We start from the raw sequence: 24,565 nt of genomic DNA, 5'->3' as shown, positions 1-24,565 counted from the left end.
AGGTGTTTTGTCTGATGCTGTAATGATTCTACCAATTCACCACCCGTATGATTATAACAGTTGTTGGCACTCCGTCGCTTACGACGTCGAGGGTTCCAGTTGATCCGATCAACGGAACAGCCTGCTCATGAAATTAACGTGCAAGTGGCTGAGCACTCCACAGACACGTGTGCCCTTAACGTAGTTCTTGGGGATATTCAGCGTGATACAGTTTGACAAGGCTGACCCTTTGAATTACAGGCACAACAGAAACAGGAAGTAAGAGTGAGAGAAAGTCGTGGTGAATGAGTACAGCAGGGTTCGCCACCATCCCCTGCCGAAGCCTCGTGGAGCTTTAGGTGTTTTCACTCAATAAACACTCACAATGCCCGGTCTGGGAATTGAAACCATGATCCTATGACCGCGAGTCTGCTGCCCTAACCACTGGGCCATTGCGCTTCCACGATTATAATAGTAGTAGTAATACAACAGCAATAACAAGATACACAATTAGATATACTTGTATACAGACACTTGAGTGCATTAGTTGTTTTTAACCTGAGTTTAGTCTTGATTGGAGTAGACCAATGATCAACGGTATTCTAGCTAAATCCACCCCATCATCAGTTCAAATACAATATGCTTAGGATAACGTAGAGAGCTTCTCATTGACTCCATTACATTAGTAGATGTTAAAGACATGCACAAAATGTATTGCTTTGCAGTGTTGCAACAAGAAATAATTTCTGATTCAAGCAGTTCTCTCCACTAGTTTAAACTAAAATGGGGCTAGCATGTCTATATGCGCACGCGCATGCATACATACAATGTTACCATTGTTGGTATATAATGAATATGTAGGTGGACTATGACAAACGCAAAACTATTATTGTTGCTGGTGCTGCTACTGCCACTAATCTAGATTGAAGTCTTTAAGAGAGTAATGTTCATCGTTTGATGTTCTAAATTCAAATCTTACATTTTGTCTTGCTGCAATGAATAAAATAAGTGCCAGGCACCATACTTTATTCTTTTACTGGTTTCAGTCATGCGACTGTGGCTATGCTGGGGCACAACCTTGAAGGTCTTAGCCAATCATACTGACATCAGCTACAGCAGTAGTTTGATGACAGGTATATTTTGCTAAGGTTGACATGGGAAGAGATTTGCACATGAGAATCAGAGGATCATAAAGTATTCAGGATTTGAGAGTAAGAGAGAAAATTGAAACATCATTAGCAAGAAGTATATTCAGAATGATGAAAGCAAACTCACTATGGATATGTAAGACAAGAAAGTAGCATGGAAGGTCAATTACGATAGGCTGCTGGATGTGGAGAATGCATGGGATAAAGAGGGGTTACTGCATGCTGACCTTACAACAGAACCAGCAATTCAAGTTGGCAGCAGCATGGGAAATAAAGTGATCAAAGATATGAAAAAAAGGAAAAACTATAGGTCCATCAAAGATAGTTGTGGAGATATTCAAACTATCAAGTGAGGTAGAATACATGATTACCATCTGGATAGTTAAAAGAGTTATGCAGAAAGGTGCTAAATCTTCTACACTTCCCTACCTCTCCTACTTTATCCACACAACACTTGTACTTCATTCTTTATATTCACCCCCTTACCTACCTCCCATCTTTCACACTTCTATCCACTTTTGCAACTTCTACCCATCTACATTACTGATTCTTCTGCCCGACTCCTATTTACCTCATGCCTTGAAGATCCACCCATCAAAGCTATATTATCTCTTCCCAATTTCACCTCCAATCACCATCACCCTATTTTCTATAATGTGAGTAACCATGCGACTCCTTTACAGCAAGAAACCTTTTCTACTGTAGCCCCTTCTTCCAACTCATCATCTCCTAACCATAAAACCCCTTCTCTCAGGCTCCATGGTTTTCCATGCTGCAAGGCAGCTTCTCTAGGGCTAATGACACAAAAAGCACCCAGTACATGCTTTCAAGTGTTGACATTAGGAAGGGCATCCAGCCATAGAAACCACATCAATGAAGACAATGTAGACATGATGCAGTCTTTCGGCATCATGATGATGATGATGATGAGGATGATGATGATATATAAATATATATATAATTGATAGCAACAAAAGTAATATTAATACCAAAAGGTAATATTTATCTTTGGCTAAAACTAGATGTTGTGTTACAACACTGAATATTGTGTTACTTACAATGAAATGACCTCTCATATGGCCTTGACGGTTATTGCCTCTCAGCAATATAAACATGATTGCTTTTATGCACCACAAGTTCATATGAAAGGTCTCTCATAGTAAATAACATAGTATTTGGTATTCTAACATGACATCCACTTTTAGTGGAAGATAAATATTACCTTTTAAGTATATATAAATAAATATATATATATATATATATATATATATATATATATATATATACACACATAGTTTTTATTATAAATTGACAAAAACATACATGCATATATATATATATATATATATATATATATATATATATATATATATATATATATATATATATATATATATACATGTATATGTCTGTGTTTTTGCTAAGTTATAATGAAAACAATTTTGCGTTAAATTTAAGGATTATTCAATACTTTTTGCCAAATACATATTTATCGTTCTTTCACAAGAATAATGTTGACAGTGACTTCAAATATTAACCTGCTTATGTGGGCTAAGCAGGCTGAAATTTTGAAGGCACTGTCAATACTATTCTTGTAAAAGAATAACACACACACACAGACACAAATATTAATACACACACACACACACAGATGGGAAAGCGAAGAAAAATACATGCACATATATATTCCTAAATCAAAGTGAAAAATTGTACAAACACTTATGAAGGAGTTTATAGTTCTTAAATATATGATGTGCCAATAAGTCGGCTAATAAATCTATATGTCTTAGGATATGATAGAGAAAAATGGACATGAAATATATAAAGAGGATAAGACTAATACAACCCTGTAATCTGCATGTGGAAACACTACACATAAACCTGTGTGCGCATACACATTCACATACACCATTATACTGATTGAATTAATAGAATTGTTAAACTTTTATCACAAAATTTTATGAGAATATGTTTGATTCCACATCTGAGCTGAAGATACTATGATTGATACAATACAGATGAAATATGAAATAATGTAAATATAGCTGCTGTTCCAGAATGACCTCAGCCTTGATAGCTAAAACAAAATAAAGAACTGAGAAAGAACTATAGGTAAATCATCATCATCATCCTTTAACATCTGTTTTCCATGCTGGCATGGTTCAATGTAAATATTCTTTTATTCTTTTACCAATTCAGTCATTTGACTGCAGCTATGCTGGAGCACCACCTTAAATTGACCCCAGAACTTATTCTTTGTAAGCCTAGTACATATGTTGTTGTACTTGTATATATACATAAACATGAAATATCTTGATATTTGTAGTCATGTGATATTAAATGGAGAGGACAATGAAATGGAGTTTTAACCAAACATTATTACTGATGTAAGAGATACATACAAAAAATATTAAATCTTGAACATATTGAAGTAATTTTAGTATTTCTTCCATCTCTTTACATTCTGACTTCAAATCCTGCAGAAGGCAACTATGCCTTTCAATCTTTCTGGGTCAATAAAATGAAGTAAAGTTTAAAATGTAAGGTATACTTTTTTAATAAACATACAAATTTAGCCCCTAGCTGTGAAATGAAAACAAAGCGGTTATACTATAGGCTTGATCTTTCCATGGGCAAAAAGAGTGTGGCAATTTGGCTAGTTTCATATCTTCTTGGGGCTTCACCAGAGAAAGAATAGCCATCTTTTGTCACCAGCACCTTATAGCTATTTATAGTGTTAACAAACTAAGGCTTAGTTAAACTGATCATTCTAATTTGCATAGCAGTGCATGAACTGACAAGGTGGCTTAGATAATCAATACACAGCACACAACACTTTTCACAATGAAGATAAAAGTGTATGTTTATTAAAAAGTTAAACCTAACATTTCAAATTATCCTGAAATGCCACTTAGTGTATCCTGAATTAACCATTGTGTATGTGTATTTCAAATTGAGAAGTTTCAACATAGCTAACTACTTAAGAATTTCAATGAGAAAGGAAAAAGTTGCAGATCTCTTTCAGCAACATTGAATTTCACAACCGAATCAATCAGAGATGTTGTTCGATAAATTAGATTTAGTAATTACTTGTATACTTGTGAATTAAATGTAACCATTTATAAATTTAAATTTCCTAAGAATCTTAATTGCTTGTTTAGCTAGTCTATATATTTTATTCTCATTGTGCCTCCAATTCTTAAAATGCAAGAATATCTTTGCATGTAGATTATCTGCATATAGATACATATACAAATAGAGAAATGGTGTGATATCTACTTTTTTAGTGCATTTTATCTATGTAGTATAATACATATCCTACAAATGGAGAAAATCAAATGTGAAGAGAAATTCTTATTTCATGCCTTAGTTGAAAATTCAAATAACTTTAGTTGTATTAACAGTATACAACAGTCCTATGATTAAAATAATGAGATAAGAACAATTATATTTTTAATGTAATTGTTATTTCTCTTTTATATAAACATTGAATTACATTAAATACCCAAGCTGAGGATGATGTAAAGAACTCTCTCTCTCTCTTTTCTTATTGTTACCTTGGGTTTACAACACCATTACTCAACATTGTGCATTTCAGTCTAATGTTTGCTTTGTCTATTTGTGCTGTTGCTAGATTTTCAACGTGTGTGTGTGTGTGTGTGTGTGTGTGTGTTTGCTTATGTGCATGTGCTTAGACGTGTACTTTTCTTTAGTTTCCCTGTGGTGTTTTGTTTTTATATAATATTCCCTTCTGTTACCACTGACCAGCAAAAGTAACTTGGTAGTAAATCAAGTCTCTCTCTCACATACACACACACACACTGATTCACTTACACTATATCCCTGCCAAACTCTCACCTTTTCTCTCTACAAAAAAAAGTGTGTGTGTGTATGTTAATAATTAATAGCACTAATTTCAAAATACTGATTTTTAACAGGCACAAGCTTCAAATTTGGAGGAGGGTATATTCAATTATATAAATCTTCAGAGTTTTTTTTTGGTATTTATTCTAGTGATGCCAGAAGATAAACAGTACGTGTGTGCACACATGTGCATGCACTTTCACCTCATTCACTCAGTCTCACCCTCACAGTACCAACTTTTTGTTTTCTTACCCTTCCTCCCTATAATTAAAATAATATGAGAGATAAAATTATTAGTGAAATCATTGTCTTATTTCCCTCTACTTGTATGGCTGCACATTATAGACCTCTTTGATTTACTTCCAATTAGACACACACACATTCCTAACATCTAGTTCTGTTGATAGTGAAATGATCTACTGGCAGAAAAGTTGGGGATTCCTATCCAACTTTTAATATTTCTTTGTATCAGTAACACAGATAATCACCTTTCAAAAACACCTAACTCCCACTCTACATAAGTGACCAACAAACATCCTACAATCACTGCACCACAGATGTACAGTGTCCAAGCTTTTTCTTTCCTGTTTGCTCCTTCTCAGACAAAAAGGCTTTGTATCACCTCTATCTACACTTACATTATGTACCTGCTTTTCTCTTCTCATTATCCTTACTGTAACTCACTCCAAAAGTCAATATTAAACATACTGAGACTTTCTTTCTTATAACACAGTACTCTGGCACTCACTTTCCCATATTTTCCTTATGAGCATCTGTCAACAAAACCTCAAGCCAAATTCAACTGTGTTGATCTCACCAGTCTAGTGGGGCAAACTAAAGATATAGGCTCTGTTACTTCTCCTCAAGAATTGTTGCTCCAAAAAAAAAAAAGAAAAGAAATGATAAATAAATAAATAAAACTAAAGAAAAATCTAGGGAGATCCAATTGATGAGTGCTTTATTAGCTTTCAATGCTAACCTGAAACTCTTATGTGAATCACTCCAATATACTTTTCTTTGAAATACAGGACATTACTTTTTCTTTTTAATACCTAATTAGCTTTTAAGTACATTTAATTTGCTTCAATCATTTATACTATCACTTCAACTTTTCCCCTACACAAAGAAATATTTGTTGCAAATATACAAACTTAGGTGCAATTAATACTGTGACACATCTGTACAAGATTGATGATTAGGATTTCTGAGAAAATCTAGCTGATCCATGAACATCTGCATGAAAATACAGATATTATATGATCAAACGCACAATAACGATGATTTGATGGTAGTTATAAAAATATTGGACTGTAACATTAATGAGACTAATGATACTGGAACAAAAGAAGTTAGGTTGATTCCTAATTTAACACTCACAATTCAATGATGATTAAAATGTCGTATTGATCATAAGGAAAAGATGCACTATGAAATTTATGAGGAAAATAAAACTATCATTTGTAGGTAACAATAAAAAGAAAACTGTTTGAAATAAATCATTCAAACATCCTTCTTTTTCTTGTTAATATATAATATTGTATTTTATGGTTACAATATTCTTTACTTATTTGTGTCTATCTTCAACTTATTTTTCTAAGTTCACATATTATTACCAACAAAAATTGTGAAAATTTACATATTTATTAAGTGCATACATTTGTCTCTTTACTTAATGTTTTCTAGTTTTGAAAAGCCCTTTCAAATCTTTTATTATTAGCATATATTAAGTCCACTGTAACATTTTCTGAAGTAACATTTTTATGACCATATACTTAAAGATTTCTAAAGCTTGAATTATTTCAAATGTAGAAAATATTTTTAGGAAATAAAACTTTATTATTACCATTATTATTATCTGCAATGAAATAAACTGTGTACACATTTATGTAGGTAGCCATCACAAAGATGGAAAATAAAGACTTTTATTTTAGTTTTAGAAATAATTAACTTGCTTTAGAAAAAGATCTTAAAATTTTATACAGGCACAGGAGTGGCTGTGTGGTAAGTAGCTTGCTTACCAATCACATGGTTCTGGGTTCTGTCCCACTGCATGGCACCTTGGGCAAGTGCTTCTACTATAGCCTCTAGCTTCAGGCCGACCAAAGCTTTGTGAGTGGATTTGGTAGACGGAAACTGAAAGAAGCCTGTCATGTGTGTGTGTATGTATGTATGTGTGTATATATATATATATATATATATATATATATATATATCATCATCATCATCGGTTAACGTTCACTTTCCATGCTAGCATGGGTTGGATGATTTGACTGAGGACTGGTGAACCAGATGGCTACACCAGGCTCCAATCTGATATATATATATATATATATATATATATATGTATGTATGTATGTTTGAGTGTTTATGTTTGTCCCCCAACATTGCTTGACAACCAATTCTGGTATGTTTACATCCCTGTAACTCAGCAGTTCAGCAAAAGAGCGTGATAGAATAAGTACTAGGCTTACAAAGAATAAGTCCCGAGTTGATTTGATCAACTAAAGGCAGTGCTTCAGCATGGCCACAGTCAAATGACTGAAACAAATGAAAGAATAAAATATTTATAAAAAAATTATTGTTTTTATTGTTAGCATTAATTGATATAGTATGTAAGTTTCAATGTAATTTCATTGAAGACTTTTAGTCTCCCATCATGTACTATTCTGAACATTTATGTATAAATATATACACACACAGAGAGTATTAGAAATGTCTCTTTAGCATTAATGTAAACAAGCTAACAACAACAACAACCAGGGTCAGTTGAACTTTTTAATGTACATGTTGTCTCCTCTTTCTCTGTTTCATCCTTCAACCCTCCCAAATATAGCCTTCACTCACCTCCTCATAAGGCAGATCTTAATTCATCTAATCAAGATATTTAATTTCTGAGAATGCTGTATAAGACAACTAGAAATTAGTTGGGGTTATGATCAATGTCTATGTGAAAAAATTTAAAAGAAAGAATAAATTTGAAGCCTTGTTTCTGCTGTTTCTGCTATGTTTTGCTTGTCCAGCAAATGTTGGAAAGTGATAAATTCCCATGAAATCTGGCTATAAAAAGCAGTTGACTATGAGGTGTTGAGTATAAAGTGACAGAAATACAGAGAAAAAAACAAAACAAGTACATTTATATAGAACTGGTGAGGTAAGAAAAAAGGAGGGCTAATTGTTTAGATTTTTGATAAAGTCAAAGACTTGTGCAATCAAAGAAATAACTTATGTATCCAGAATCAAAGGTTACTATGGAATACAGTTCTTGAATACAAAGAAAAAGGAATCTTGGTAATCCAACATTATATTCCAGTAATTAAGTCCTTAATTAATGCCAAAGATATTGTTAATAATTAATAGCACTAATTTCAAAATACTGATTTTTAACAGGCACAAGCTGCAAATTTGTAGGAGGGTATATTCAATTATATAAAACTTCAGAGATTTTTGGTATTTATTCTAGTGATGCCAGAAGGATAAACAGTAAAGTCTTTGAATCTGGTGAGATTGTCAACCCTTTACTATTTCTACCAATCAATCACAAGAATGAAAACAACTGACTGAAGTAACATTTGAACTCAGAATGTAAAGGGACTTGACTTAATATTGCCCTCTACCGATTTTGTCATCTCATGCCAATTCTCTAATTTAATAGTATTACACTATAGTGAAAACAGTTTGCATTCAAACGGACTATTATACAGATGTTTACTTTTCATACTGGTAGTCATTAAATATCATAAAATAAATAAGCAATTTGATAAGCCAGTGAGGGAAATTCTGTGCTACTCAACCTATCAGCTTATAATCCCGCTGGCAAAAAAAAAAAAAAAAAAAAAATAATGAAGAGTATACATTGAATAAAGCTGTCCCAGGTAAACTTTGAACAAAAACATGACAGTCATTAGATCTACTTGATCAGGGCCAACTTGAGGTTAAACAAAAGTCAAGTCAAGCAATTTGATGTTTTTAATAATAAATAAACATAAATGCATACTTTAAAATCAATAATTTACAAAACGTGTAGGAAATGAATGAGTTGTTAAGATTGCTGGAATGCTAAGTTCAAATCTTGCCATAGAGTTTGTATTTGTGGAATCACTCTAAACAAGACTCTGCTGTTTTAAATTAACTAAGCTGAAAACAAACAGCAACTTGTTTTTCTCATTTGAAAGGTTGACATTAGGAAGATTATCCACAATTGACATAACATTGTTATTAGCTGAGGTTTCAGAATAATGTTAAAATAGTTATCATGAAAAATATGCATGCAAAACATATTTAAAAGAAAACACTTGCTGGTAATATCTTCTCTAAGTATCATGACCTGATTAAAACCTTGCAAGCATTTCATTATCAATAAGTTAACATTATTATTGTCAGTTATATTGATTATATAAATTTAAACACAGGTTCAGTGGTGCAAGGTGATCAATTAATTTAGCACCAGCATAGAGAGTAACATATTAAACTACAATTTTGTTTTTATGAATATATTAAGATGTGAGAGTATAAAATAATTCATTGTAAAGCATTTCAAAGTAGTGTTCTATTCAGAGAGCTTTTCAAACAAATTGTTAAAGTGATCAAACATTTTTCTGTTTCTTCCTCTCTGACTCACACACATACATATGTGTACAAGCAAATTAATACATACAAATACTCAGAGGTACTCAAAAATCTATAAGTGTGTTTGTGAGTGTGTCTATGTGTGTATGTGGCTTAACAAAAAAAAAATGATTTCATTATAATTTAAATAAATTTAATTATGCCTTTGATTATATAATTTTAAGATGGGGTCAAACCTTATCTGTTTGAAAGGAATTCAGTAAAATTATTAGATAAAATGGCATATAAACTATTGTATACTAAGGTAATAAGCAGTACATTTTCTCAATGACCTTCATTAACAATTCTAGAATCAGCTTCCTTTGTTAAAAAGGAATACTAAGGGGAAAGATTAGAGTTGTTGGTACTATTTAACCCCAGGTTAGCCTTGATGGAGCAGCCCTGTAATCAGAGGCCTTCCAGTTACAAAAATGTATCTTTTCCTTCTATAGACACAGTGCACTCATGACCACATTATCCAATGTGACTTTTCTAAGAGAGTACACAAGCTGTAATTTGAGGGAGATTTGGCTACTATATTTAGCATGATGATTAACCACACTGCCTTATTATCTTATTATTACCTTATCATCTTACTATTAACTTATCTTACATTATCTTATTATCTTACTAATATAAATATCATTGTATATTCTCTAGATAGGTACAAAACCTAAGGGTTTTTTTTTTTAAGTAAAACAAATTCAAGCGGTGATATCCATCGTTTGTAGTTTAAAGGAAATTATTCCAATTAGAAATTAAAAGAGGCATGCATTCAGCCAGCTAATTGTTATTTAATGATATGTGCCACAACGCATCCTAAAGCTAATAAAAGTCATTAGTTTACTTTTAATCACTGAAACCTAATCCAAAATTTAATGATATCTTCAATCCAAGAAATAAAGAAACAAGTAAACAGACAATCAAGTCCAAATGAGATAATTAAACTCAAAACATTAGCTTCAATTGTGACTTTTTGTTTATAATGAATCTGGTGTTTTGAATTACAATATCAACAGATCAGGAAGGTGAATTGTTAAGTAACTGGAGATAGTTGGTATCGTCAATTGTTGCTGGTGGAAACATGAGATGGGAAGAGATGAATATAATTGGAAATGGTTGGCATTTACCACTGAACGGCATTTGTTGCTGGTAGGAACATGAAATAGGAATAGATATAATATGATGGACATGGAAAAACAAAAACAACTGTTGAAAGTCAGCATTAGAGGATATTCATAACAGGAGTAAACAAAATAACCTTCAGATGAAGTAGTTAGGTCATACTTGAGATTATTGGTACTTTCAGAGACAATAAGGCAGGATCAAGAAACATGTAAAGATGCAGTCTGGTATACCAATTTAACCCAATCTAACATGAAAAATAAAGTCATAACTATTAAAATGATGATGATGATGATGGCAGTGGTGGTGATGGCAGCTTAGTGACTGAGGTGAAGGCCAATTACTCTAAATAACAAACTGCAAGTTTTAATTATAACCCCTGTAGAGTTCAAATTAGAAAGGTGACTGAATGAATTAAATTAGAATGGTTATCATAGAGCTTAAAGTACTATAAGTTTAATGTTTTACAGGAATAAATGAGAAACAAAAGAGTTTCTATAGGGCAGTAGTACTCATAAGAAAAAAAACTACATGTAATATTTGGTGCATCAAATTAAAGCAGAAACACAAGGAGAAGGAATAGTAGGTGCTAGAGCCAGTCTATATTATAAAAACCAACAACTAGAATTTGTTATTCTAAATGATTGCAACAAAGATAAATCTGCCAAAGATACGTGACGATCAGATGTAGGTCACAGATCAGGCATTACTATCTGGTGTGTGTCATCACTGGCAAAAGTTTAAAACCTGAATAGGCACGATTTTGTCAAGCATTTTTTTTTTGTGTACATCAACCGAATAATAAAATTATTGATAAAGATTCAAATGGATGTTACTTTCACTTGCAGTAGTTACTGTCATCAATCTAAGAGGATATGTAGCAGGGATAATAGAAAGGATGATGTTGTTTTAGAGAAGATTAAAGGACACTTAAGATAGAAAAGGAGCAACATATGAATATTACTGAAAATGAGGGAGAAGGGAGTCATATAAAATATAAAGATAAGCCAATGTTTACCACAGAGTCATACACTTCATTTATAGAGTATAATCTGTTAAAAAATTGTTTGAAAAAGAGTAGGTTATTTGATAATTCCCATTAACTTCACAGAACTGCTTGTGGTAAGAAAACTTAATATAAACCACCTCCATCTTAACTGTGCAGCAGTTTATATATATATTTCACACAAGACAATTGCATTCAGCTAGTTTACCTGAGATGCAAGTTTTTCTCTTATTTACTCTTTGAAAGAGTTCAGTGATCAATGCACAAATCCAGTATACTAAATATGATATATTTCATGTGAGACCATACTAAATCCATCATCACATGTTACAGTGAACATATTATGACAGTCTAGAAATATTCCATCGAGTTTACTTTAGTATGTCCATAAATTTTGGAGATAACTGAAACAAGAGTAGGAGGACAAAACTTAGGTAAATTGCGTAATTTAGACACTTCTGATAATTTTCACCCAGGCTGTTTCCAAATTCAGTTTGATGGTGATGATTTTTTTTTTTTCTTAAAATTTCTATGAAAAATGCCAAACTACGAAAGGTTAGTTGAGATGAATAAGTTAAGGTATAATATGTTCATGTGCTGGGGTGTGATCTCTACCAGAATATGAGTGTGTATGTGGTGGTAGTGTCTTTAGTGATGGGCAGGGGTGCATTTGTCTTGCCATTTTTAAGCTTCATGTTTATGTTTATCATCAGTTTGATAATATTCATAGTATATTATAATATATTGTGCAAATGATGCAGTCTGAATATTTTAAGGCACTTTCAGTAAACTACGCCTAACAAGATATTTATTTTCATAGTAATGTTATTGTATAGCTCTAAGTCAATCCTGATAAGGCAAACCCTCAATCACAAGTAATCCAGTTGGGCCATCATTTTTTGACATCCTAACCATTTTTTTAATGTACTTTGGAGTATATTATGCATCTTCCTCTATTTAAAGGTGGTTAGGTGTAATTTTAGGGACTTTTAGCATTTATTTCTAGCAAGTCAATAATTTTCTTCTTTTGTATCTCATAAGAAGAAATACTCTTAATGGAAGCAGACAAAATTAAAGGACAACAGGATAGTGATATACAGATTCTTTGTGATGAAAGTTCATAGGACCTAAGCACAAGTCCAGAAATAAATACCAGCTTTATTGTTGATGCGTATTCTGAAGACATGAACAGTTTCACTGAAAGGAGAGTGTGAAGGTGTTTAAGCCCGCTTTGTTTGTAAAAAGTGGGCTGAGTTAAGATTTTTCTAGGTTTAGCATGTAATTTTGTTGTCCCACTGAATATGGGAATCAGATTAGAGTTTAATCTGATTCCCTGTACCATTAATCACATTCTACACGTTAGAATTATCTGTATGGTAAGAAAGTTGGGATACAGATTAAAGTTTGGTAAAAAAAAAATTATTGCTTTGGCGTAAATGTATATTCTGATGGGAATGTTTTAGAGTGTATATTTTAAAGTGTATGTGTGTACTTTAGAGTGTGTGTGATGGGGGGTGTATATGTTTATATGTTTTGTGTTTCTTGAGATGAGGTAAATGACATAGGGAGTTAAGGATGTTATCAAAGTTGCACACTAACATTTTCAATGGGTCTAGAGATATATAACGATTCCTTAATTATTATTCCATCCAAGGAGGATGGATTGTGCCTGTGACATTTGCAGGCCCCTTTGTAAAGTTGATATAGTTAATGTTCAACTTGAATTTCTACAGAGGGAATCATTGACAGGAAGGGAATTCCAGAGAGGAGGAGAAATAATTAGATAAAGTGTTCCCTGCATCAGAGAATAGAAGTCATGATAGTAGTAAACAATAGTCTGTGGATTTTTGGCTGTAGAGTATTGGTGAATGAGTGTTAGTCAGTCATAAGACTAGGATGTTTGTGCATGTAGTTGCAAAAATATGAAGCCAAATGCTTGCTACAATACTCCATGGTAAATCATACTAAAGTTAACAGTTGAAAGACTTCACTAGGTTCTTTACTTTAGTGTTCACCAACAAGCAATAGAATTATAATTTGCAAGTAAAATTCTCAAATGGATAAATCAAGCAAAAATAATTACTCAATCTGTTATTTTATCAAAAATTGTGGAATATATGATACAAAAATTTACCATATTTATTCATGGTTCTAACAATTTACTCCCCAATTCCAACACACAAAAACTAAGGTAAATAAAATAAAAAGTGCATCAGATATTGACAATATTCTTTCATTAGAACAGTCAAGAATCTTTGCATAGAGATCACTGTCACAATTTTGTATTCCAGAAGAAATCAATAGATTTTTCTCTCAAGAAAAATGTTGCTTACATTGTGTGTGTGTGTGTGTGTGTGTGTGTGTGTGTGTGTGTGTGTGTGTGCGTGTATCTGTGCATGCACGTGTGTGTGTGTGTGTGTGTGTGTGTGTGTGTGTGTGTGCATGTGTGTTCGTACATGTATGTTTGTGTATGCTCAAGCATTTTTTTTTCAAGATTCTGTCTCTTCTTTGCAGTATATTACTGTTTATTTCTTCTACAGAAAGCAAAAAAATGTGAAGAAACAAAATGAATGTTTAAACATGAATTTAATCAATATAGTTATGGGCAAAGTACATTTACTAAATGATTGTGTAAAGACTACACTATGTGAATGAACAAGTTGTTCTGAAGGAAGATAAGGGGGGGGGGGTAAAGATAAACGGAAGTTTGAATAAAAAGACATTAGGATTATGGTGAAGAAAAAAGCTGATGAACAAGATAGGTAATGAATAAATAGAATAAACAAGTATGTTAGCTGGGTTGGATACAGATGAAAGTTCCACTGAGATGTTTGCAAGGAGATTAGGTGGATCATTGAAAATTATGTTAAAAGAAGTAAATATATAGATAAGGCTTGCTTACTCGAGTTGCTTGATGGAGTGGAATGGCATTGGAGATTATATATGTTTAAGGCCAACTAGGTAAATTTTAAGAAACTGAAAAATTCAGCAGAATTCAGGTGAGCAGAGAGAGCAGCTGAGCATTGAAACTATTTTCTGATGGGTGCAGGAGAAACAATTGCTTTGTTATGGACATTTAATAATTGAAATAATAAAACAATGGATATTAGTTGAAAAAGTGGCATGTACTATTAATGGAAGGTATTCATAGAAGCGGAAGACCTGAGGAAGACAAAGGTAAAAGTGGTGATATCAGACTTTTAACTACTAAGTCTCATAGATGAGATGACAAATATCAAGATGAATAGAGACAGCTTGTACAAGATGTATGTCCAATCAATGTGGGTATGTTAAAAATTTTAAAAGCAGATATTATTATTATTATTAATAACAACAACAACAATAATAATAATAATAATAATAATAATAATAATAATAATTAAAAACAATAATAGTGAATAATAATAATAATAATAATAATAATAATAATAATAATAATAATAATAATAATAATAATAATAATAATAATAATAAGTGAAGTGAAAGCACGGTATAAAAATAAAACTACTGAACAATAATAATAATAATAATAATAAGTGAAGTGAAAGCACGGTATAAAAATAAAACTACTGAACAATAATAATAATAATAATAATAATAATGATAACAAAATTGACTGGATGGAATAAAATCCAAGTAGTTAATATGTGGATGATAGCATCACCTCAGTATGGAGTGGGAATTATAAAATAGCAAAAGAGAGAAGTGATGAGAATGGATACCAAGACCAGAAAAATGTTAACAGTACACAGAGCCTTCCACTCTAAGTGTGACACCAATAGGCTGTACTTGTCCAGAAAAAAGGGTGGGAGAGGTTTGATCAGTTGCCAGGACTGTATCAAAGCAGAGGAAAACAGCTTAGAGTGGTGTATAAAAAATGCTGTGGAGACATTTTTGAGACATACAAAGAAGGCCGGCATCATCAAAACTGAAAATTGTGTAATGAAAGAAAAATTTAAAGAAGATATGACCACAAAATAAGAAAAAGCATGGAAGGAAAAAATAATGTACAGTCAGTTTGCAAGAAATGTGAACGTGAAGACAGATACAGAGAGTGTCTATGGATGAGGAGTGACCTGAAGATAGTGACAGAAGCACTCATATGTGAGGCTCAAGAACAAGCATTAAGGACCAACTATGTTAAGTGCAGAATAGACAACACTACCGACAGTGACAAATGCAGAATGTGTGGTGAGAGAGGTGAAATGGTATGGTACATTGTTAGCATATGCCTGAAACTGATACAACACGAATACAAAAGACGCCATGACAATGTGGCAAGAATGATCCATTGGGAGCTCTGTGGAATTCACGGCCTACAAAGAGTATGCCTTAATTTCTGATGTGTCTGATACTATGATTATGACATCATCCATGAATGCAAACAGGGTAAATAAAAAGAAACTAATAATAACAGGTGACATTATACAATCAGTTTGACACTGACTATATCAGTGTAATCATGTAATCATATGCGCTAGTGTACTTATCAACATCAATGTAGTCAGAAATGCCAATATATCCATCTGTGGTGTGTGCTCTTTGACAAAACAAAGAAAAAAATTTCCTTTTTATAAACTGTAAGGAAACAGTTTTATATTTGCTGAACAGCAATAATTTCCAAAAGAAACCATACATTTCAGCTGATTTTCTTATATATTCATATGATATTCAGTGTCAAATTGTAACAGACAACAATGTATCTCAAAGTGGATATGCTGGTCTCAGAATGAAAATGTCAGAATGGATTTAATATCTGATTTCACAACAGAGAAAGAAGAGTTACAAACTTACAGTTTCAGTTACTTTTTCACTTATCATGATTTGCTCTGCACTTTGCATAATATATCTGTAGAGATTCTGTGCACAATTTTTTAACAGTTTATTTATTCAATGCACATACATACAGATGTGTGCACATGTGCACACACACACACACACACAAAGGCACGTGCACACACACACATACACACATGCACAAGCACACACACGCGTGCATGCACACACACACAAGCACACTCACACACACACACACACACACACACACACATATTCTGCCAAGAATATATACAAATTTAAAACACAAAATCTTTTTTTTCTTTTTTTTTTTATTCAGAACTGTGTGCTGATATTTGTGTATCCCCATTTCCATACACACACAGATTTCTTGGTTTTTCTCTCTATAGAAATACAACAGGAAATAAGAAGGTATTGTTGGAATTAGATTTGATGTCATTTAGCAGTAAATAAGGAGTTATTGACATTTTAAACTTGTGAGAATATAACTGCAAATAATAACCAAACACTAGATAGTGATGACAACAACAAACAACTAGCTTATTATATACTTTTTAAAAAATGATGTTCACTTAAATAAAAGTTTAGATTTCCCAAGGTGTCATTAGAATAGAATTAAGAAAAATTGTTGCCAATGAATTTCCTACTGATTCTGATAATGATTGGTAACTTTAAAACTGGCATCCATCAAAATGTCTTTAAACACCTAAAATATGCTAGCCAGATAGAATTAATTTGAAAGACTGATAAATATAAAAATAAATCTTTCGAAGTAATTAGAAGTGCATCCATTTTCATATCAGAGAGCTGCAAACAAAGTGACTAAACAGATTAAAATAGAAAATATCTAAAAAAACAAAAACAAAAAAAGTTTTTTTCCTCAAAAATTTTCTCATGAAGAATTCTGGATGTCACAATATACCTTAAAGTTGTAGAGAGAGTATTTAACAAGGTATAATATTTTAGACATTATCATCATGCAAGCATAAAAGAAAATATGAAAGAGTATTTAAAAACATATTAATAATATACATCTATACATATATGTATATGTGTGGATGTGTGTGTGTGTGTGTGTGTGTGTGTGTGTATATATATATATATATATATATATATATAAAATCTTTTCCTCTGGGAGTTGCCTTTCATTGACATTCTAATCTGTCATGATCTTCTTGGGCAGATATACATAAATAACATACAATTACACACACACAGATATACAGGTGTGGAAACATACACATATAGGCAATATTCATACATTCTACAGAAACAAAAACAAAACTTAAGAAGCTTACCTGAGAGGGTACAACCACACGATGTAAGAGTTTTCCATCTTTGCTATAGAAATGTAGCTCATTTCGACAGTATAGATTTGGAAGTCGTACAAAACCAGCCACTGCTAAGTACTCACCGCAGTTGGACCAGTCCATTTTGACTCCTAATAAAAAAAAAGGAGAAAAAGGAAAGTAAATATTTATATAGTGGTATTGCCAACATGTGTGTGTGTGTGTGTGTGTGTGTGTAATTGTAAATATCTTAAGTATGAGATAGAGGTGAACTTTAATGAGGCTAGTGCCTAACTGTAGTCTTAAAGTGTTAAGTTGATGAAGGATAAATTTCTACTTGAATAGCATGTCATTTGCCCAGGTGAGCTGACACATATTTCTGATAGCTAGATAAAATGAGACAATGTAGGATGTTCTTCACCCAGAAACACAATGAAACATGCTGTATTTGGACACGCAGAAAAAAGCTTCCATAAGATAGTTGACCAGATTTCAGGCTGATGATGATGATGATGATGACGATGATGACAATGACAAAGTTACTGTCACAGCAGACAATGATGAGAATGATAGTAGTTATGATGATGATAATGATGATGATGGCAAAGATGGATTTGATGATGAGGATGAAGGTGACAATGAGGAAATGCCAACATCGATGATGATGATGATGATGGTGATGATGGGGATGATGAAAATAGATGAGACATGCTAACAAATAAGTAAAAATAATTCTAAAAATATTGCTAAGAGATAAGAATTTTAAAATTGAATATTGCACAAATTTCACTTCAGAATAATGTCTACATTTGCACAATGGACAAATTGTATACAGATAGAAAGCAAGAAACAAAGAAAAATAAACAGAAAAATAATAAATAAATACAAGAATAAAACTTTTTCTTTCCCTATTTAAAATGTGATAAGAGGCTAGTTTCAGCAATAGAAAAGTAGAAGGGATATTTCAATGTATGATCTCCCATCAGGATAAATGTTTGGTTCAGAATGACTGGTGAATATTACATCATCTACAAAGCATCTGCTTCAGATTTGTCCAATATGAAATAATGAAGTAGGAAGCCCAGATGTATGTATATATCTGCTGACTGAACTGTTATTGAAATGGAATAACTAAATTCCATTAGTGTGTGCATATATGTTTGAGTATGTATAGTTGTTACCTATCTTTATACATAGCCTTTCAATAAAGCTAACAAAGTAGCCCCTAAATGGTTGCTCAACTAGCTAGAAAGAGTAACCAAAGTTACCTCAAATCACATTTTGCTCTCTTGTAGCTCTACTGAAACAGGACTTACCATATTTTTTTATCTTCGTCATCAGCATAATTTAGTATAAACATCAGTAGTAATTTCAGTTATTCTTTACACACATACATATACACGTGATGACTTATGTCTTGTCATACTACATAATATGTGTTTTATGCCTCATTTTGAACTATTGTCTTCTCGGTTCCATACTGGGCATATTCCCCATACACATATATACACTTACATAATATATATAACTATATCCATAATATATTGCAATTTCATGATTTTCAAAAGTAGTGTGAGAGGGGGGATCTGTAGCTATGCTGAATTTCTCTTGGTTGACCAGATTCTAAAAATGTGCACACCAAATAACCCTCAATTGAGATACTGTAAATACTCAACACACGTTATGTATATACACACACACACACACACATATACATCTGGTGATAAACTCATCTGCTAGGAAATTTCAGAGGAATGGTGTCTATTAGAGGCTGTAGACTTCATTTGAGAATTGAGTATGCAGGCAAAGAAACAGACCACAAAGGTAGTGGCACTATCCAGACAGATAGTAGTAAACGATGGGAGAAAAAGGGGAACAAAGATTAACAATAATGGTAAAAATAGGATATGTATCAATGTGTCATACTATAGTGAACAGATGGCGAATTGATTAAGGACAACTTTCCTCTCAGAATAGCATATAATGACTACACTCTGGGTAAATGCCAGTTCTTTGGCCAAAATAATACACAAGATGTTGCATGCCACATTGGTTGCTGTCCAATCAACAGACGTCATTCGACTAATGTGTTTAAAAACCAATTTGTTTACAGGTTAATCTGGAGGCAACAACATTGGATCAACTAAACAATGATTGCAAATCAGATTAGAGGAACATTTTTACAAATCCACATCACCTAGCACAGTATTCCAACACAAAAAATAAATGAAGAAATACAAAATCACAGCTCATGGCAAAATAACCAGAGGATGTAAGCCTCCAAACAGTTGAGGCACATTTCATTAGAAAGCAGAAACCAACTTTAAACTACAAAGAATTCAACACATGAAAATACCTATTTAGTCTCTCCATGTAGTAAAAGTATGTTACTATTTCCTAGTATATCAATGAGAATACAAATCAGTCTATGTGACGGTGATTTAAAGAGCATAAAGCACTCATGAAATAAATAATAAAACACTTATATCAGCAACAAGTCTTGTAAGTAGACATTTATTTTTGTTATAGGTGATCATTTACTGGTCTGTTTGTTTGTTCATACATGCATTCAAGTGCTACTTTTGGTATTAGTCTATTTCTATACTTGTCAATTTTATCCCACATAACTGCACCAATACATGCATGTGCATAACACACACAAATTTTATCTTTGTTTCTGACTCAGAATGTGCTTCTAGTTCATATATATTCCAGCAATATCATTTGTTAATATTTAGGCAGTAAGGTAGTGAGCTGGCAGAATTGTTAGCACACTAGGCAAAATGCTTAGCTGCATTCTGTCCATCTTTATGTTCTGAGTTCAAATTCCATTGAGGTCGACTTTGCCTTTCATCTTTTCAAGGTCAATGAAATAAGTACCAGTCAAGTACTGGGGTCAGTATATTCAACTTACCTCTGCCCCCCTCCTCAAGAAATTACTCGCCTTGTGCCAAAATTTGAAACCGATATTTATTTAGACAGTATCAAATTATCTATATCCTCAAACATAGAATGCTTGATATTAATTAAATCTTATATTACAGATACATTTTATTCTATCTACTTTTAAATTACTTTTAATGCCAAGTCTTATTGTTACACTTTCAACAAATCTATCTACCTCCACTCCATTGATTTATCATATTTAGTAAATACCAAATATTTTTTCTTCTTACTAGGTACAAGGCCAGTATTTTATGCAAGTGGCTACACTTGACTGAATGAACCTCATGCCGACAACTTACCAATATTCTCCATCTTGTCTATGCCTTTTTCAACCACTACCACAGTGAACTCCGCTCCCCAAAGTTGGCTTGTCATATACCACCTTGACTGTAGGCAACCTTAACTCAATCATTCTCTCCTCCACTCATCACCCATAATACTTTCACCTTTCCAGGCCCGGACGGGCTGCTACAGCCAGTCTTTTCCAAGGGTAAGTAATTTTTGGAATGCACATATTTTCCCTGTCATTGCTGCTTTGCAACAGTTCATGTGGAATGTTCACTATGCCAATCTCACCAATTTCTATGGGCTTTCAAAGGTACTTGGTATAGTCCTATTCTCCAAATTATACCAAATTTTTTTAAAAAGTACCAAAAAAGGATTTATTTTAAAATTATTTGGACAATATCTAATAGTTACATAAAAATGAAAATATAAATTACTAATAACAATTATGAATATTGCACAATGGTTCTGTATTATTCACATCTTGCATCTTGTTAATAAAATACTAGAGAGGACATGTTTTATAACTTGGCATTAGAGATGGGGGATACAACTGCACTTTTTTTAATTAATTGTGAAAGAGGTCAATCAAAAAAATTTGCATTTGAATTATGCAATTTCTACAAAGCTGTTCCTTCACTTTTGTGAGCTGCAATGTAATTGAAAACAAAGTATCATCAGAATAGTTCCATGGCAAATTGTTTTCTGAAGGAATGGGCTAAACAATTTGTTTTGATCTAACACTGACTTTGTTATTTCATTTTGAACTGATTAAACTTATTAGAAATGCCCAAACATGGTAACACTTTGAAAGTGCTAAAGGCCTCTGATAACAGTACTGAATATCATATGAGAAAATCATACCTGAGACCAAGGAATGAAATTGTTGATTGTATAGGCACATATCAGTTCAATAATTTCATAAGACAGACACTGTTAATGAGACACAGAAGGGAATTTAGCTTCCCAGACAAAGACTTTTTCTCCCCAAAAAATTCTGCCACAAATTCACCTCAAAGCAAACAAACTTATTCCATTTTGTTAACTTAAACAATCAGTTTTGTAATAGTCATCATATTTTGAAACACGATTAAACTTTGATTGTGAATCATTAATTCATTCTAAATTCTAATAGCTGCTATCCCCAAAAAAAGAAAACATAATTTTTTTATTTATGAAGAGAAGATTATGGAAACTATTTTAAATTTAGAAAAGATTTAGTGAAGACTTCTTTAATACTGTGTAAAATCAGGAACAAAACATATTTGTTATCTCTCTTTCTGGCATTTCATTGGTTACAATGATGTTCAACACAACAGCCTGCTCTTGAAATTAATTCTCAAGTGACTGAGTGCTCCACAGACATGCATACACTTAACATAGTTCTCAATGAGATACAATGTGATACAGAAAGTGACAAGGCTGGCTCTTTAAATTACAGGTATAACTTGTTTTTGCCAACTGAGTGGATTGGAGCAATGTGAAATAAAGTGTGTTGCTCAAGGACACAACATACCACTGGAAATCGAACCCATGACTTTACAATCATGAGCCAAAAATCCTAACCACTAAGCCATGCACCTCCATAATAATAAATTATTGATTTACAAGGCAAAAACAATTTGCCGTGGTTTAAGCAACAAGGACACTAAAAGTTCTTCATTTAATTCACTTCTAAAGCAGAGATAGTACACCTACCACCAATTAATCAAATACTCTGGCAAATAGAAATTATGCTTATTTATATGTGAGAAGGCTGACATATTAGTATCAGTAGATATTTCATATTAATAATTTCTAACATAGGTACAAGGCCACACATTTCTAGAGGATAGGTTGTTAGTTAATTATGTCAATCCCAGTATTTGACTAGTATTTTATTTTAACCACACCAGAAGGATGAAAGGTAAAGTTAACTTTAGCAGGATTTGAACTTAGAAGAGCCAGAACAAATTCTGCACCACTTTAACAATTCTGTCAATCCACCTTGTATTGTTAATTTTTAAACATGATATTTTCATATCAATTTGACTCCCAATTACCAATTCAGATATTAATTAATTGAGCAATTTATTAGAATTTAAAAAAAGAGTAAACTTTTAATTAATAACAGCAATTATTACAGAGATTTTGTATTGATCTATTATCAAATCTTAATAATAGCCTTACTAATTAAACACAAGAAAAAGAATATTTTGAAAGTTAGAAATAAATCAGATAGATGCAGTCCCAAGTTGTAATATTCTTAAAACGTTGTAGTAATGGAATGCTGATAATTTTACTAGCTGTTTGTAGCATAGCATACCAAATTTCAGTCCCGTCATCACCGTTTTAATGTCTAAATTTTTACATTTGCTTGGGTCAGATAAGAATACATTAGGGCAGAGTTTTCTACTGCAGGATGCCCTTTCTAAAGTCAACTTCAACTGTTGCCAAGCAGAGCAATAATCTCTCAGTTTACCAAACATTAAACAGCCTGAGTATGGTTTTATAGAGAACTGGAAATGAAAAACACCATATGAATAAACTTTTTTTTATAATACAAAAACTGCATACCATGTCAGGACATATCAAGTCCAAACATGCTTTCAAGGTGAATTGCCTACATGAAGAGTGAGGCCTTTGTTTACAATCTGAATAGATGTGAAGACAAAAAGAAATACAAACTTGCTCACACACATACACACAATTGTGTGTGTACGTGTGTGTGTGTGTGTGTGTGTGTGTGTGTGTGTGTGTGTGTGTGTGTGTGTGTGTAAGTATGTGTGTGTGTGTGCGCACATATATACAAGTATATATTTGTATGTGTGTATATGTATGTGTATGATGGGATTCTTTCAATTTCTATCAGCCAAATTCATTCACAAAGCTTTTGTTGGCCGAGGGTTCTAGAAGAAGATACTAGCAAAAAGTGCCATGCAGGGGAACTGAACTTGAAACTACATGGCTGAGCACAAACATCTTAACCCTACAGCCATGCCTGTGCCTGGTTACGCCTTCACCAGTTATAAATAGATAGTAAAGAGTCAGATAAATGATTTTACAGCTGTAGAATGCATGTCATAAGAATGACATCTAGCTGTGTTGTAAACCAGAGATATTGTATGTGTGCCAGTCTACTCTGTATTAACTTTACTGTGGCCATTTTTCGTACAAGATTAAACTGCCTTTGTGCCAAAAATTAACTCTTGACATGACAAACAACAAATGCTTACCCACTGAAATCAGATGTTATCTTCAATTTAAAATATGAACTTAAATTTAACTATTTTAATTAAGGTGATTTTTGGTTTTGGGTTGTTTAGTATTGAAAAAATTAAAAGAAACTAAATACCAATATCTTCTTCAAAGATACTTTTCATTCTTAAATGATATCCGAAATTAATATTCATTACTCAAAACAACACTTTTGGCTAAGAATATGTAATCTTAGATCTCAGTGAAAGAATCAGCCATTTACGCAAGTGGAAGCATTTAATCTGTAGACTGTTAAAAGCCTAAGTGATATCAAGTATGTGGGA

At 32.6% G+C, this 24,565-nt stretch overlaps 1 protein-coding gene across 4 annotated transcripts in view; it reads right to left on the bottom strand.

The window, feature by feature from the left end:
- LOC106875473 (tubby-related protein 4) overlaps positions 1–24,565 on the bottom strand; it is a 680,107-nt gene that overhangs the window by 207,557 nt on the left and 447,985 nt on the right. For all 4 annotated transcript variants that reach the window (XM_014923630.3, XM_014923632.3, XM_014923631.3 and 1 more), the window contains exon 6: positions 17,823–17,965. In XM_014923630.3, coding sequence (XP_014779116.1) covers positions 17,823–17,965 — 143 coding nt within the window. The remainder of the gene's footprint in view (positions 1–17,822; positions 17,966–24,565) is intronic.

This window comes from Octopus bimaculoides, chromosome 3, assembly GCF_046866305.1.
Source record: "Octopus bimaculoides isolate indiv1 chromosome 3, ASM4686630v1, whole genome shotgun sequence".
NCBI classification, from domain to species: Eukaryota; Metazoa; Mollusca; class Cephalopoda; order Octopoda; family Octopodidae; genus Octopus; species Octopus bimaculoides.
Note: the sequence above shows the minus strand (reverse complement) of the source record. Positions and strands in the feature narration are given on the sequence as shown.